A 16,392-nucleotide genomic window follows, 5' to 3' on the forward strand; every position below is an offset into this window, starting at 1 on the left:
TTTATATAACGAGAATTTATGTTATACCGCACCTCTTTTCATCTCAATGATCGTAAATAACAACTCAAACCAGCGCGCATGCCATGAACATAGCCCATAGCACTTCTATCCCTTCCAGGCTGAACTCCCAGGCAGCATGTTTCGAGCAACAGAAGACAATTCAACCAAGCGCGCAAGACGTCATACCTATAGCGCATGGTAGTTATCTATCATTCAGGCTGAACCCCCTGGCAGAATGTTTTGTGCCACCAGAGCGTGACTTCGAGGGAACGATGGCACCATAAAAGGTTCCCGCGCCCAGTCATTCTGCTTTCCCATTGCCAGATCTGTCCCAATATTTTACAAACATTGCATCAACAGACGCGTACACGTCCCAAACCACAAGGAATCACACCAGTCACTTCATATTCGGAGCCCCAGTTCCAAGCCCAGTGACAGCCCCAGCCCTGTGGGGAAGTACTCCACCGAGTATATTCAGGCATTAAGAGTCCAGTATGTGTGGAGAGCGTCCAAAGTTCTCTCTGGGTGACACACTAATCACACTTGGGTTACCGAGTGCTTATAGCATCAATGACGTATGATACGCACAAAGAGACGGACATTGAGTGTTGTTGAAGAGTGGTAGTATTGAAACAGATTAGCCAGTACAAAGTCTACAAGAGTACAGTTGAAGCTATCAAGGAAGCAGCCTGCGTTATGAATAGTTTATGAGTACCAAAACACGCCTGAAAATTCAGCTACTGCCTGCCGTCTTCTCAAACTCTGCGCAAAAGAGTTGTAAAATCGAGAGAAATATATAATTGCGAGGAACAGGCTATGCCCGTGTAGTATACAGTGTCCTGAAGTGAAAACTTAAGCTTAATAAATATACAAGTCAGCCAGCCTCCTCTGTTTTGAGAGCAACTCTGCGTCCACGCGCAGTTTCTGGTATCAGTGTAAGTTCATGTAGCTACAACAGTACTTCAAGTTTGAGGATGATATATTTTCAAACCCCTGAGAAACTTCACGTGTCTAAAATACATAAAAGATGGCAGATGACCCATAAAATTTCATATTCAGATTCTTCTGTAGTCATGATCATACTGTCGTTCACACCTTTTATCACCTTTTGCCTTCCTGTCAGATCCTTATGCCAACCAAAAGTTGAATGAGGCCCCGCTCAGACAATGGTGGTCATATTAGGGGAGATACTGTCGGACCAGCACTTACATGTAGAGCGGTCTCGGCACATGCGATTACTCGATTTCAACAACCCCGCAGTGGTCGTCAGACTGTCCAAACAATTTGCTCATGTTTATGCCGTGTGACCCAGAGGCGCGCCCTATTCTTGACCTAAGGTATGCAGTGCCAGGTGCGCTGATAAGCAAGTTCGCTTAAGTCATCAGCTGATTTCGTGGTCGAGTCGCGGTTTATCACTTTCTCCCGTTTATTTCCCCCTTTGTTTGCAAGTGTACTCTCGCCTTGTACACTTCATTACATCCCATGTGCCCTCATGCGCAATCCAACCCCAGGCAGACGACAAAATGACCACAAAGACTATTACGGCGCAATGCTATTGCAAATCAATCCACTACACTCTCACTCTGCCCGTGTCTGCCCTTCCAATCAGCACGCACTTGTGTCACTGTAGCCGATGCCGCTACACCCATGGTACCTTGTGCATCTTCCATGCAGAGATACCCGGGGACGTCCACCCGCGTTTCATCGCGCCCTCCAGCCTCGAGAAATTTACCACACTATACCCATCTTCCGAAGACAACAGCGGGCTCCATTTTTGTTCCACCTGCGGTTGTCATATGGGCGACTACAGCGAGCGGGAAGACAAATGGGTCGTCGCCACAGCTTTGTTCTCCAAGGACGAAAGTGTCTTCATCTTTAACGAGCACATCTTCACAAAGTCTTCGCCAGCCGGACTACAGGATTGGCTGCCCAAGATCGGAGATCGAGAGATGAAGGTCTGGAATCCAGATGATGGAAGTGCAGAGCCAACCATCCCCGAAGCTGAAGTTGGCGCGAATGGAGAAGAGCGACTGCGAGCTCAATGCCACTGCGGTGGCGTCTCATTCACTCTTCCCCGCCCAACCAAAGAGGTGCTTGATGATGATTGGATGAGCAAGTTCGTCTCGCCAGTCGACAAGGCCAAGTGGAAATGCTGCATCGATGCCTGCAATGACTGTCGCCTGATCAGCGGCGTTGAGATTAATGCCTGGCTTTTCGCTCCCCTGATGTTGTTGGAACCCAAGATCGATCTGGACTTCAAGCATGGCACTCTAAAGTTGTACGTGTCTTCTCCAGGCACCACCCGAACATTTTGTGATGTGTGTCGTGCTACGGTGTTTTTCTGGTGCGAAGAGCGGCAAACAAAGCCTGGGAACAATATCGTGGATATATCGGCTGGGTTGTTGCGAGCCCCTGAAGGGGTGAGAGCAGATAATTGGACTACGTGGCGCACATATGAAATAGGCTGGTTGGAGGCTGGATACAAGTATGACAAGGAGCTCTATGAGAGCCTGAATGAAGGTGTTCAGAAATGGGGAGCAGAGACACAGGGGCAACTGGTCGATTTCAAGATTGACTAGACGTGCGTCCAGGAAAGTTTTACCATATTCACAATTATTACTAAGGGGTAGATATACTTTTGCTAGCAACAAATTAGCTGCATTTGCCCCAAGACGGCTGACACCAATTCGCCGCTCCACAGAAATCCGTTCCGGTACCTGCGTCCTCGACTGTTAGCACAATTCTCACCATTTTCTTTTCGTGCGTCAACTTACCACAGAAATTGCTTCCACTGCAACAGAGTCCAGAAGCGCACTTCTTGTTCACGATCGGGCCGCACGTCTCGCCGGCCTGAGAGATTCCAGGGGTGCCACTCGGCTTGGGCGGCTTAGCCACACCGACGTTGCAGTTGCCGAACCCGGCTTGACAGCCTGTGCCGCAGTACAGACCTTGATCTTGGATCTAGAGCATGTGTCAATAAGTCGGGTGGGAATGCAGGTTGGATGTAACGTTACTTACGTCGTTCTTGGGTCCGCAATGTCCGGCCGAGCTGCAGCATCGGTAGAAGTAGCTGTTGATGCCGGCGCCGGGGCAGCTTACTCCACCTTGGGCGGAACCACACACATCGATATTCGGGACTTGGGAGGCAAATGCTGACTTGGTCGTGGTAACGGGTTTCGCAACTGGACTGGTAGTTGAGAGTTTCTTTGTCACTGATTAGAGCGTTTCCACACCATTTCAGGTGCAAAGATGCAACATACGGCACAGCTCGATCCCTTGCCTGAGAACTTCTGGAGGCAATTGGCGGGATCGCAATGGGCAGCATCTGAGTCACACTGCATTGCCGGTTAGTCAAGCACAGCCGAGCTGCAGCGTTCAGATACGAATCAATCGCAGCCCATTGGATATTAAACAGGTTGTGTAAGTCTAGTGCTGCTGACGTGCAATGTGAAAGATCACATGACCGTTGCAGGAGGATCATCACGGAGGAACTAGATGAATCTTACCCATCCATATTGGCTACCTGGTAGAAATCAGCAACTGAAGGATGATTCGGCGGCAGGTGCAGACATAATTACGTACAACAGTCGCCAGCGGCGCAAATCTGGTTTCCGAACTTCGGCCCACAGTTTTCAATGAGAACGGCCGATGCGGACAGCGCCAGGGCGAGTGAGGAGAAGAGGAAACGCATGATAATGGTCGGAATCTGTAATTACTTGAAGGTGACGATTGGAGAAAACGAAGCAATGAAGGATGTGGAACAGAGTGACCGTTTAAATAAAGCCTTGACAAGATCACCACAAATAATTGGATCTGACCGCTGAGGCACATACTAGATCGGCATATACGAGGATCCCTTCATGTTAGTCAATATTACAGTGGAGTCATGTGGTTGTCAAAGTCCGAGCTCCCCTAAGTAGGACTGCTAGCTACTTTAAGGCGAAATATTAGCAGAGCCCCTAGTAAGCTCAGCTGAAAACAAATGAAACGGCCATGTTCAGCCCTCAAAATACCCGACAGCCCTGAGTTGTGGCCAATGCTGCGACAGCTTGAGAACCTGACGATCAGTAACTGCCGTCAACTGGCCAACGTCAGCTCGATGGGACTACCTGGTGCATAAGGCTAATAGTATTTTCATGTCAGAATATTTGTAGACCGGCAGTGGTGCATCTTGTCATAAATCACCTTGGCTATGCTTTTGCCGAAAGGGGGCTTTCAAAACCATGAGCCAACATTAAAAACGTTGCAGGTTACTGGGCTGAGGAGTCGAATTGGAGAATACTGTCGCATGAAGAGGTGGATGGACCTGCATTTTGGCTCTACACTGGTACTACTTTCTCATTTGATAACTTGAATTGTACAAGGCCCATTGAAGCATTTGATTCAGTGGTCAGCAGCGTGAGGTGTTTGAACATTGCAAGAAACCCATGCCGTCTTAATCTTTCTGTACGTAGAGCATAGATTTGTCCCCTTTCAAAAATCAGGCACGCCTGCCACTACCCTAGAGCGGAAGAAGTCGCAGACACAAGGTGTTTTGCATCAGGTCTCGTACTCCAGATCGACCCAGCCCTCCGACGTTGCTTCGAAATACATGGCTTCACTCCCATCTTCATCGTCTTCGAGACACAAAACCCCCATAGCAGTCTCATGTATATCCTCACCGTCGCTATCTGTGTCGATATCCTCGTCAACTTGAGTCTCGGCATCCGAATCGACTGAAGTGGTGGGTGTATTGGAGAAAGACTCGGCGACAGCATCGGCAAGGTCTTTCAGGTTCGCATCAAGCTTCACTCCTGGATACTGGCGCGCCGTCTCAGCGTAAAACTTGGCAACCACGTCCAAGGGACCAGTAGGTATGTGGTGTGCTCCAGATGTTTTAGTCGCGTCAGCTGCATCAGTCTTGCCCACTCGAGTCACAGCATGTATTTCATTTTCCCTTTTCTCCGTTCGCAAGATTCCCCAAATAGCTATTGCTGAAAATATCGCACAAGCTATGAGCCCTATCGTAGTAACGGCCACAATTTTCCAGTCTGCGTAGCTATTGGCCGACTTCAGCATGGATTCGAGCTCGGCAACCCTAGCTTGTGACGCAATCAAGGCAGCGCGTGTGCATGCACCCTTGTACATGTACCTGTTGATTTTTCTGCCTATGAGATGGTAATACTGAAAGTGGTCGGGAGTTGACGAAGCCAGCAACACTGGTTCAGCGACTTGGACAGTTTTGTGGTGGCGAAGAAGGTAATCAAGACCGCTAAGGCCAGAGCAATCATTGCTTCGTTAAATATAGTGCGTGTTATAGCTTTTGCGGTCGAGTGGATTACTGTTGGAAAAACGTTGTCTGGGGTGACGAGGGAGGTTGGTCGGTAATATTTGCTGAAATGGTCTGACGAAGTTAGACGTATAAATGGGGAAGGAGAGGGTATTATACAATCAGAAAGATCCCAGTTCCTGGAGATCATATCTGAAAGACATCAATTTCAAAAGAAGTATGCTTCTCTGATTAAGAACCGAACGAATAGGGAAATTGGTTGACATTTTTGCCCGTGGTCGAGATTGACGCAAGCTGATGATGATTAGGGCAAACCAAGCCATTAGTCAGTGAAACGGAATAGCATCTGTCCACAGCTTCAAAGTCCCACACAAGCGGTATATTGATAAAGGCAAAGAATCTTTTAATATCATACATCCAGATCTGTAGAAACTTAGCATGTACTTCGTCAATGGCTGAGTCCACCAATACAAGCTGTCAAAATGCACCACTAGCTTCGCGTGATGCGATGTTCCACATAATGAACTCAATTTTGGGGATCAAAAAGCCAGAAGGCTGAGGTCTTATTCGTTTGGTGGTCGTGTGACTTTACCAATGCTCAGCCGAGTACATTATGAACAGACCTGGCGGTCCCGGATTTGATAGTCTTCTATCACAAATTACAAAATATGACCTTCATAATCCAATATTATTTAGTGTGAGCGATACAAGCAAAAGAGCTACATTGGTGATTGTGATTGAGCTAACTCAATTCGCCCATACGTCATACCGATTGTGCAGTGAATCCAAAGACGAAGTTACAAAATATTCCGAGCACTGGGTCGATTTAAATGATCCTTCGCAAATTGATAAGGAGCCCAAAGAGCGGATTTATGGTTGGGTACCACGCTGTGTCAACGTTGAAACCCCAGAAAGATATAGACCCGGTGGTCTGCACCCAGTCCACCTCGGCGAATCCCCGAGGTAATGAAAAGGGACCGTTTTATCGGCATCCCTTCCGACTAGTGATGGCGGCCATTGGCCCTAGTCTCTTCTCTCCGCTAGCGGAAACAGGCAGAGATATATTTGATCTCCTAACATATATCTTCTTCCAGGGCTCTGTTGACGTACTCATCTTCATAGGCACGGCATTTGCTACGGTGGTACGTATAGAAACACACCCAAAACGCTTCGGTTGGATATCAATTTACTGACAAGATGTAAATATGCCTCCATAGAAGGTCCTGTCAAAGTTAAACCAAGAGGGCATGAATGGGCTCCCGGGGAAAGAATTTAAGAGTTACATCCATAAACCACGCATAAGAAAACTCGAAACACCCGACGGAACCCTGATTCCTCGGCAGGGGCCTGAGTACCTCGTAGCTGCGGCTACCTGGCGCTATTGGAAAGGAAGTTCAGGACAGGCCACATTTCCATTGTCGACTTCGGACGGGCTTATATGGCCCAGAGTCCGTCCTCCTACAGTGATATCGGCCGATCGAACTTATGTCACCGCCCCTGAGAGGCAACACGCAGAGATTCATGGAGGATTGGCCAGCCATATTTTGTCTCTAGCTGCCTGTATATATGGTTAGGATTCCGAGATAGCTGCTTGAAGGGGTGAAAGACTTTGCAGCTTTAGTCTTGTGGCTATCGTGAGCTTTTGGACTTGTTCCTAGCCAATTGATCATACGAGAAAAAAGCTTTTTACCGAAACACTCGGCCATGCTCGTTACCGGAAAGTCTCATTTCCCAAATGAGAAAGGTGGCTGGACCCGGACCTGCGAGGGACGACATGCAAGCAAGGAGAGACTGGCGAGCTGCTGTGAGACATATCCGAGAATAACCGGATCATTATGGTTGGAAGGAGTTGGAACGTCTAGTGCAGAGGAAAAGCCCGAAACACCGTCGGAACGGCCCTCGCTTAAGTTTGATAGTCAACTCAGAGATCAGTCTTCACCTCCAATTAATACTGGAGATAAAAAGGTCTTTGGGCAAGAAGTTGGTGGTGGTGTGCGGAACTTCATCTTCAGTGCCTTCAGTGCCGTAGGTTCATTGCAGCGGAAACAGGCAGATATACATATGTGCCAAGATAAATAGGGGGCAACCAAGTGTTAAGTAACGTACTCCACAAGCAAGTTGGCCACTTTTTCTTGGCACCGTACGAACAACCTTTTAATTAACATCTTTACACATACCAAGATGGGATCGAATTGGAAAGAAAGCGACATGATTCTAGCGTGTCAGGCGCTTCAATCGAAACCCGAATTAAGCATCCGACGCGCTGCCCAACTCTACAATGTCCCTCGTACAACTCTAGCTAACCGAAAACGCGGACTACTATCTCGACGCGATACTCGACAATCTAGTCAAGAAATTGAAGACCTAATACGGGCGCATATAACCCATATCTCGAAGGAGGATTTCTTTTCGGTATTCTATAGGGCGTATCGTACGACTATAAATAAGTCGAATATCCAGGCAGGTTTCAGGGGGACAGGACTTATTCCGTATGACCCGGAATATGTGATTTCACAGCTGGATATTAAGCTACATACGCCTACACCTCCTGGGAGCTCGTCTGGCACCCCCTTAATCTGGGAATCAAAGACTCCAAATAACCCAACCGAGGCGCAATCCCAGTCTGAATACGTTAAAAACAGAATCGTACAGCATCAGAATAGCTCCCCGACAACAATACTTACGGCTATTGACCAATTTTCACGTGGTGCGACGGCTGTTATGCATCGGTTAGTTTTACTTGAGGATGAGGTTACTAAACTTCGGAAGGCCAATCAAGAGCTAAGCCGTCGTCGAAGGACTCAAAATCGACAGCTACAAGATGGAGGATCTCTTAGTTTACGAGACGCTCAGGACTTACAGTCTCAACGGGATATTGAACAGCAGCTACAGGATGATATATGTGTAAGTCGTCGTCGTACGAGACCGGCCGAACCACGCCGACGGCGCTGTAGGATCTGCGGAGAGCCCGGACATAATGCTCGTACTTGTGAGAATGATAAAGATACGTACGAGGAAGAGGATTCCGATTAGTTTGAATTATTATTTTTTAGTTCAGTTAAGTTATTGAAGTTATTCATACGGTGCCAAGAAAAAGTGGCCAACTTGCTTGTGGGGTACGTTAACGTAAATTCATAATATATTAATCATTGTCCAATTTAAGTAGACTTTTCGCTTTCTCTCAGCTGTGGTATCATGCCAACTCCCCTTAATGCTTTGAACTCTCTGTATATAGCACGCTATCATCAACTCAGTTCAATCATACTCGGGTATCGCCAGGAGCCCGCTTCTCCTCGCAGTGCTCGGCACCTTCTGCTATCTCCTGCTTTTCGTTCTCAGCTGTATCCATACGGTTGGCGTCGTCGTTTCCGTGCAGACCAATCTTGTACTGTTCTGGTATTAGTAATCATTACTCAAGAGGAGGGCCAGTAATACGGGACGAGAAAAGAAAAACTGCTTACCCATGGCAGTTCAAACAGCCGATTCATAGACTCAAGAGAACGACCCCCAGTTTCCGGTACAAAGAACCAGACCCAAGCACCCCCGAGAAGGGTAATAACAGCAAACGACCAGAACGTCCCCTTGGGGCTGATACCGCCTTGTCCGGCAGGCAACAGCATGTTAGGCACCGCACGGGAGTTGCCGTACTGGTTGACAAAGTGCAGCATCATGGCCATGGACGTGGAAACGGCACGAATGCGCAGGGGGAACAGCTCAGCAGTCAGCAGGTACTGCATCGAGTTCCACCCCAGCGCCCATCCGGCGCCGGACACGTAGATCATGGCAATGGCGCCACGGCTGGGGCCGAGCTCGTGCTTAGGCATAACGTAGTTCTCAACTACGCCGAGCTCGGGCACTGCGGTGAGGAAACCAGCGATGTAGAGCATGGCTATGGACTGCAGGCTAATGCCGATGAGCAGAGCGCGTTTGCGGCCGATGACATCAACCAGGAACAGGGCACAGATAATGGCGGCCACGAGCTTGACTATGCCGAAGACACCCGAGATCAGGAGAGACTCATCCTGGCCCGTGATGCCGAGCAACTTGAACAGGTCGGGCGCGTATAGGGTGATGGATCCGGCGCCGGACCATTGCGACAAGAGCTGCGTCATGAAGGCCATGTGGAGGCGGTACAGGTTGCTGGGAATGAGGAACATCTCCTTGAGGATGCCGACGGGTCCAGTGCCCTTGGTAGCTTCGAGCTCCTCATCGTGGGCCACTTGAATGGCGTTGATTTCTCTCAGAACGTAGGGATCATCAACAGTTAGATGGCGGATGTGCGCCATGTTCACGAGAGCCTCCTCATGCTGGCCTCTCTTGACGAGGTAACGAGGCGACTCGTACTGGAAAAATGAGAGGATGAAGATGATGCCAGCAAATATGATGTGCAGGCTGGTCGGCGCGAGCCAACGGACGTGAGTGTGGTCGCCCAGGGTGACTTGCGCACCGTAATTGGCGAAGTACGCCAGGACGATGCCGAGATACACAAATCCGGTGAAGATGCAGGTGCAAAGACCGCGAATCGACGCAGGGGCAATTTCGGCGATGTAGATGGGACCCACGACGGGAGTTTGGCCAACACCCATGCCGGCGATAAAGCGTCCAGCATAAACGGCACCCAGGCTGCCATTGTTCCCCATGAACTACAACTCGGGTTAGTATTTTCGATTTTAAGGGGGGATAGACGATGACTTGGGACTCCTAAGCCATGTTTTGAGAGTAAAAACTTCTAATCAAGGTCTTCTGGGCAGCTTCTGCTCCCAAGGACGGCTAGAAGGGGGAGGAAGAGACATGGGAACTTCGTACAATGGCAATACCCAGGATCCAGAGAAGACACAGCTGGCGTGTGGCCCATATCCGACCAATGCGATCGCAGATCAGGAAAGCGCTAAGAGGATAACGGTTAGTCAGGTACTCGGTATACATATGCCTGATCTGAGCGATGCTTACAAGAGTGCGCCGGCGACGGAACCAATCTGGACCATAGCCGAGACGTTGGCCTTGATGTTGGTCTGCTCAACCTTGCTGTACGAGTCGTAGCTGATGGTGTTCTTGAAGTCGGCCGAGTTGAAAGCCCCCGAAATCAACCCCTCGTCCACACCTCGGGCTGCCCCCAGCAGGGCAAAGGAAAACACAGCAAACCATAACCGCCAGTTGAAGACATTCTTGGGCTCGCCCAAGTCCTTCAGCTTGAAGATATTGACAGGTTTCTTGACGCCAGCCATTGAGACGGTGAAAGGAAGGCGAAGAAGGTATGGATGGTGCCAGACCTATTCCTCATGGTGGGAGGGCTTGAGTTGTCTTTAAATGGGAATCTGGCCTCGTGGTTCTTTGGCTTCTGCTGTGACCGCTGTCGCTTGTCGCCCGACGGGTCAGCTTCCCAATCTGGCGGGCGGACCAGATCCGTGGATGGGGGAACTAAACTGCCTCTTTTCCATTGGCACGTACGACTCGTAAAGACCAGGAAGACCTTGCAATCCTCTCTCCTTACCCCATGGCCATCTAGACGTTTTTGTGTTGTTCTCAGACGAGAGAACCGACCCACCGCGCTGTGGATTGGGGAACATCGAACAGCCAACCTCCGACTATGTCAGCGTCGAGACCCCGCAGTCCCCACTACCAAGATGGGTTGAGATTGCAAGGAATGAAGATTGACCAGTGAGCACGTTTGAATACCTAAGTCACCATTCGTCGGTTTCATCCGATACGAAAGGAATTGGAAATAAATGGCAAACCCGACCATACCATTATAAATGCCAAGCACATCAGGCGTGTTTGCACATGGGATGGCTTTCACTCCGCTTCTTGGCGTCTGAAGCCACTCACCCAACAAACATGTTGGCACCAAGACGGTCCCAGCAAGTCCAGCTACTGATGACCCGCTAGGCTTCAGGCTACAGTAGATAAGCACCAGAAGCCTTTCTGTTAAGGCACCACGCCGAATGCCTTGAGGTACGGCGAAAGTCAAGTATCACCCACATTCGCCTAGGAAAAATTGAGATGAACTACAACGTAGCCATCGAGTTTGCACAGGTCGCGAGGCCAGATTGAAGAGCTATCATAGCTGTACTCGACGGTCGCCTATGCTCCTCACGTATCTTCTGCGAAGGATGTAACTCGATTTACGGTGTGAGCTGGTGGCCCCGGGGGATCGTTGTCAAGTTGTACCACTGTGCAGAGGTGAAGGAGTCGGAAAACCCGATAACATACGAGTACTTTGTACTTCACGTTTTCTTTTTCGTCACCTGGCGGTCATTCCCCTCACCTCTCCCCACGGGGCTTTTGGGGATCCACTTCCTGTCGCCACAAAAGGCCCGGTTCCATGGATGATCACTTACCCATGGGCTCTGGCCGGCTTCAGATTGCATGCAGTATTTCTCAATAAGTCGTCGTTGGGTCGGTTTTGGTGTCATGAATTGGTTTTTGAATATGCTGTTTTGCCAGTAAATCCTTTGGTTTTGCCCTCTCGATGCGGACGGAGCACGATGCGCAATGCTCAACGAGATTGGAATCATTTTCGGGGCCGAGAAAACACCCCTACTAGACTGCCGCTAGACGCTGTGAGGCTCTTTCTACTTACCTAGCAATGAAACCCATCCCAGGTTCCTGATTCCCGTTAGTACAGAAGGATGATGAATGTTGCCACTGTCGTTTAGTGACCGAGGCATGCGACAGGGCTTCTCTTCCCAGCTGCTTTCATCGGGGGGTTTCACTCAAAGCGGTTCTAATCTCCACCAACGGCGAATTTGCAGCGACCCCAGCATTGGCATTCTCTCCAGGGGTTGGAAAGTGGGGAGTGGGTTCGCTATCGCATGCGGGGTGCGACTGACACGATGCAGTGGGTTAGATCCTGGAGCTATGCCTTATCTTTAAAGCTGTCCCAGATTCCAACATTCGGGGCAAATGAGTTGAGTAGATCATTCTTATTGAACACGTGTTTCCTACTCTTCATTCAACAGATCACAGGTAAGCCCTTGCACAGTGGGGAGAAAAACGCTGCAGATTGGCTCTGGGAATTGGCTCTGGGAATTGGCTCTGGGACATGATTCTTCGCGCATCGCAAATTGAACGCCGCTCTAGCTTTCCACTTGACCTATTAATTCCACGTAGTTGAAGCAGTCCTGTTACACACAAGCTTGGAAGCCAAGAACGACCTCAATTTAGTCACCCAACCCTCTCAGTCGTCGGGAACCAGTCTAACACTCCAGCCGCGGGCGAACATTTGATTTTCCGCGCCAAGCCGCGGCACTAAGCGATCATTTGCTCAACATTTCTGATAACAGCGAATATTGGCTAGGCACCACGTTCTTCCGGGTCCGGTTCGACCACCGGGCGAGCGGCGAGCAGGGGGCTGCGGTAGTCACTAGAGCTGTAACTGACAGATTGACTCCGAACTTGTGGCCGACCCATTTACGCCAAGGGGCACATGGGCTGATATTTTAGACAATCGTCCAACTTCCAAGCCTTGGTATCGACGACTACCTTGGCGAAAGGCGTCAGACGCTCTGTCAATTGGGCAATCTGCCCTGCAACAAAGGCTAAAGTTTCGGTGCCGCTTCTCGGCTACTTAGAACGCGACTGAAAGGAAACACGTTCGGCAGATGGACGGACATAAGCTGTTTGTGTAGCTATTCATGCTCCAGTAGCTGCGAATCAAAGGTCGTGGATGTGAGACAACGCGGAGGGGGCTGCCGGAAGATTAAATGTGAAAAGCTCAGATTTATAACTCGTTTAACTCTGGGTGTATAGTAAGCAGGTCTGGTTCTGAAACATTAAGAAAGCTATGAACTATTTGTTATTGCGCGTAGATGCTCAGTGGTCTTTTAGGGCTATTCTAGCACTAAGGTTCTAGCCTACAGAGGAAAGGGAGACTCGGAATCAGGAACTGAAAAGCATACGTTTTCACTTAAATTACGGGGTTACAGAAGCGACGTTGAAAAATGCAGTACCCAATTATTCAGTCAATCAAATATCTAAAATACCAAGTATGATCAAAAACAGGTTATTATGGACTGAATGAGCTTACGCGAAAGCTGAAGTGTTTTCACTGGCTTGTACCCGACCCCGGCGCGTTTCCAATGGCCGGCGACCCAGCAGGGCAAGGTTGTTCTCCAGGTTCCCAGTTTTCAAACTGTTAATCATAGTCCAGACTATTGAACTAGTTATGCCCGTCTTGGAACAAAGCACCGGTTCTTCGTCAGCTGTCCAAACCTCACTAGGTACATCGGCTTTCCCGGAGTGATCTTTTGCGGTGAATTTTAGCCGATTAATAGAAACCAGCTCAGCATTTGCAAAAACCTCGAGGCCGACCCGCCGTTTGATGCTTTATCGAAGAGCCGAAGAGCAAAAGTCTAAGAGAGCAGGGCTTATTTATACCGTAGCCTTTCTCTAGATGCTAGCGTCTGATGAGGTATTAGGCCTACATAAGGGACCAGTGCTTGTTGTCGTCGTTGGACTTGCTACCCCCTGCCAGACATCTTCGACATCTGTGGGATGGCACATTCTATGGTTTAGGGTTCACTCATTTGTAAATATTGAGTTGCAGAACCAGAAGGGTTGTATAGCGCGACGGCTAATTGTATCCCACTTCGGCAAGCCATGCCGCGCCAGTAACCATGGGGTTCGTGACACTAACATCTAGCCCTACCCATACAGCCTCCACCACATGGTCCTCAGTATCATTAACCACGACGAACTCTCTTGACCAGCCCAGAATAACGCGTTGCAATCGTCAAGCGATTATAGCCACAAACGCTTCCAGCGTTTTTATAACATCGACTAGGGCAATAGCGAGGCTGACGCCCTCCGCAACGTTGCCACCAATAGCACGGAAAACTGCATAGATCCCTACGCCGCCGAAACTGCCTGTGAGGGTTTTGTATAGGGAGACTCAGGCGAGGGCGGCGAAGAGCGCGCTTACTATTTAAAGACAAATTTAACTAAGTCGCAAACCGCCGATACTGTCTGCTCATTTGGTAGATTATTGGATTTCCACGGCTGCAGATGATAGTCTTATTAAGTCGTGATAGCGCTAGGCCGGATTAGAAGACATGAAAAGTCCGTGGTGAAATATTTTGACCCGCTGAACAGTTCATACTATGTGTTCCTGGTAGCTATAACCAAATGAAAGCATAAACTTGATCCCTGACAACTTTATCACCATAGCACAATGGCGAAATCGAGAATAATTATCACAGATTACTTCATTAGTGTCAGGGTACGGCTAGGCCGAAGGCAATAGTACAGAGTGATGGGGAGTAACGGGCGTCCCTCCTACGTAGCACCGGGTGGTCACTGGCGGTCTCAGGTAGGGGTGCCCACGGTGATGCATTGATCTCTGCCCTCTCTATCTTCCTCCGTCTCGACTCCTTACTTATAGCCAGCCGAGGTTCTCTCTTGGATTCTGGATGTTTGCTTCCGTATGTCTGTGTTCCTCCGACTTCGGCCAATATCTTGGACAGCGGCTCCTTATCTGCAACCAAGCGATTCCCTATCCGCTGCAAACGGCTTCAACGGCTCTCATTCGCCACAAGCGGCTCTCTAGCCGCCACAAACGGCTTCCTACCTGGTGGAAGCCGGCCCGCCTCGGATGACACTTGTGGCTCTGACAACTCCTTCCCTATCCTACTTCGAGATGGTCCTTATATAGATAGCTAGGCCGCCGCTTGAACCCGGCATAACAGCAGGGTCGGCGATGCCAAGGATCTTGACTCTCGTCATCCCAAAGCTTCACATAGATTGTAATCATGACTCGGGAGTCTTTTGTCCGAAACACCCCTCCAGCGGCCCGCCGGTGTCCTGCGTTCAGTGTCCTGACACCCACTGGTGCCTATGGCATTCTGTTCTCTGACAACAATGAAGGTTAACCGAGATGTTAAAATGCGGGCAGATCCAATAGTACGTATACGGTTTTGCAGGGCCTCCATCGCACCTTATAAAGGTCTTTAGTGTCATTCAGGTAGCATGCTGAGATAGATGTTTACTAACAAATGATGATAGAGATGTCTATTTTAGGAGATACAGCTAAATTTCCTCTTAGTTATCACATAATATGCGTAACTAGTTACTTTCGTAGTTAAATAATCGCCCACGTAAATTAACCTGTCTTACTATCTAGTTTATAAGACACGGTATTCATTAATCATATAATACTTGTATAGTACCTTCTATTAATTTCCTTCACTAGCAGCCTTCTTATTCAAGACAGGGGCTTTTGGCGTGTACTCGCCGCTATGCCGCTGTGGCGACGCCCCTGAGACGGCAGAGCACGTAATCCTCTTTTGCGGGCTGTTGGAAGGACCGAGGGAACGATTACGGGCCGCTATCGCACCACGGCCACTATACTCTCGCAGAGACCTCGCAACGGCAACAGGAGAACCAGTAGTTAGTGGGACTATTGTAAGGTGGCTGTTAGGGACGGGTCGGACAGCTTCAAGGCCCAGATAGCATCGATCTTCTCAGCGGGGACTTTGTTGGTAGGTTGAGAACCAACGTAGTATGGTAGTGAACACAACGCAGTCGCCAATAGGGCGAACCGACGACGCAGCGTATGTATTTAGTCCAGCCATTAGGGCACGGTTTGACATACGGGAGTACTAGCAGAGGTACCGGGGGCTTCGAGCCTACGGCGTATTTAATAATAATAATAATATATTATCATCCATGGATTCAAATCAGGACTTTATGTGCACATACATACATCCGAGGGTGCTTGAACATTCTTTTACCATTCCAATCAAATGCCACAAGGTGCTTCATCCTAATGAGGGCGGTACAATTGATGTAAAGCAACTGCTAATTTTTGGGCTTTGGTAGCTCATTGAATTGGACTGTTTCAACCTTATAGATTACAGCAGCACTTATCTACTTGACTAAAATCAAAACTGGCTACGTAAGGTCGAACCCTTCCTGATGCTCGAAGAGGGCGCCCTCTACGATACAGAGTCTACGTTACAGCAACGGGCTTTTATAAGCAAGGTACTCTCAGCAGAGAAAGTCGTGGCAGTCCACACACGACTTGAATACGGCATTGGATAGAGTTGATCCACACACTGGTCTAGACTTTGCCGTCCCTGACTATCATGTGATCATTTTTGTAAAGTCTTCCTGAAGGCCATGGTAGT

General features: G+C 49.0%; 4 protein-coding genes across 4 annotated transcripts; 1 reads left to right on the plus strand and 3 right to left on the minus strand.

Annotated features, from left to right (window-relative positions):
- The first annotated feature begins 1,083 nt into the window (after positions 1–1,083).
- BCR38DRAFT_445132 (Mss4-like protein) lies at positions 1,084–2,622 on the plus strand. The gene has a single exon (XM_040860988.1). The coding sequence runs from the start codon at positions 1,524–1,526 to the stop codon at positions 2,577–2,579; it is 1,056 nt and encodes a 351-aa protein (XP_040712225.1). The 5' UTR covers positions 1,084–1,523; the 3' UTR covers positions 2,580–2,622.
- BCR38DRAFT_445136 (uncharacterized protein) lies at positions 2,623–3,827 on the minus strand. The gene is made up of 6 exons (XM_040860989.1): positions 3,583–3,827; positions 3,507–3,523; positions 3,261–3,335; positions 3,019–3,204; positions 2,775–2,961; positions 2,623–2,717 (listed from the first exon to the last, which is right to left on the minus strand). Exons 1-6 carry the CDS (start codon positions 3,689–3,691, stop codon positions 2,653–2,655), a joined length of 639 nt encoding a protein of 212 aa, XP_040712226.1. The 5' UTR covers positions 3,692–3,827; the 3' UTR covers positions 2,623–2,652.
- A 712-nt stretch (positions 3,828–4,539) lies between these two features.
- BCR38DRAFT_412650 (uncharacterized protein) lies at positions 4,540–5,127 on the minus strand (the record flags this gene model as incomplete). The annotated part of the gene is made up of 1 exon (XM_040858724.1): positions 4,540–5,127. One exon carries the CDS (start codon positions 5,125–5,127, stop codon positions 4,540–4,542), a length of 588 nt encoding a protein of 195 aa, XP_040712227.1.
- A 3,225-nt stretch (positions 5,128–8,352) lies between these two features.
- Positions 8,353–10,993, minus strand: BCR38DRAFT_398905 (putative MFS quinate transporter). Its single transcript, XM_040857699.1, has 4 exons — positions 10,220–10,993; positions 10,076–10,157; positions 8,731–9,912; positions 8,353–8,657 (listed from the first exon to the last, which is right to left on the minus strand). The coding sequence occupies exons 1-4, from the start codon at positions 10,492–10,494 to the stop codon at positions 8,529–8,531; spliced, it is 1,668 nt and encodes a 555-aa protein (XP_040712228.1). The 5' UTR covers positions 10,495–10,993; the 3' UTR covers positions 8,353–8,528.
- Positions 10,994–16,392: the final 5,399 nt, after the last annotated feature.

Source organism: Pseudomassariella vexata, assembly GCF_002105095.1.
Source record: "Pseudomassariella vexata strain CBS 129021 chromosome Unknown BCR38scaffold_13, whole genome shotgun sequence".
Taxonomy (NCBI): Eukaryota; Fungi; Ascomycota; class Sordariomycetes; order Amphisphaeriales; family Pseudomassariaceae; genus Pseudomassariella; species Pseudomassariella vexata.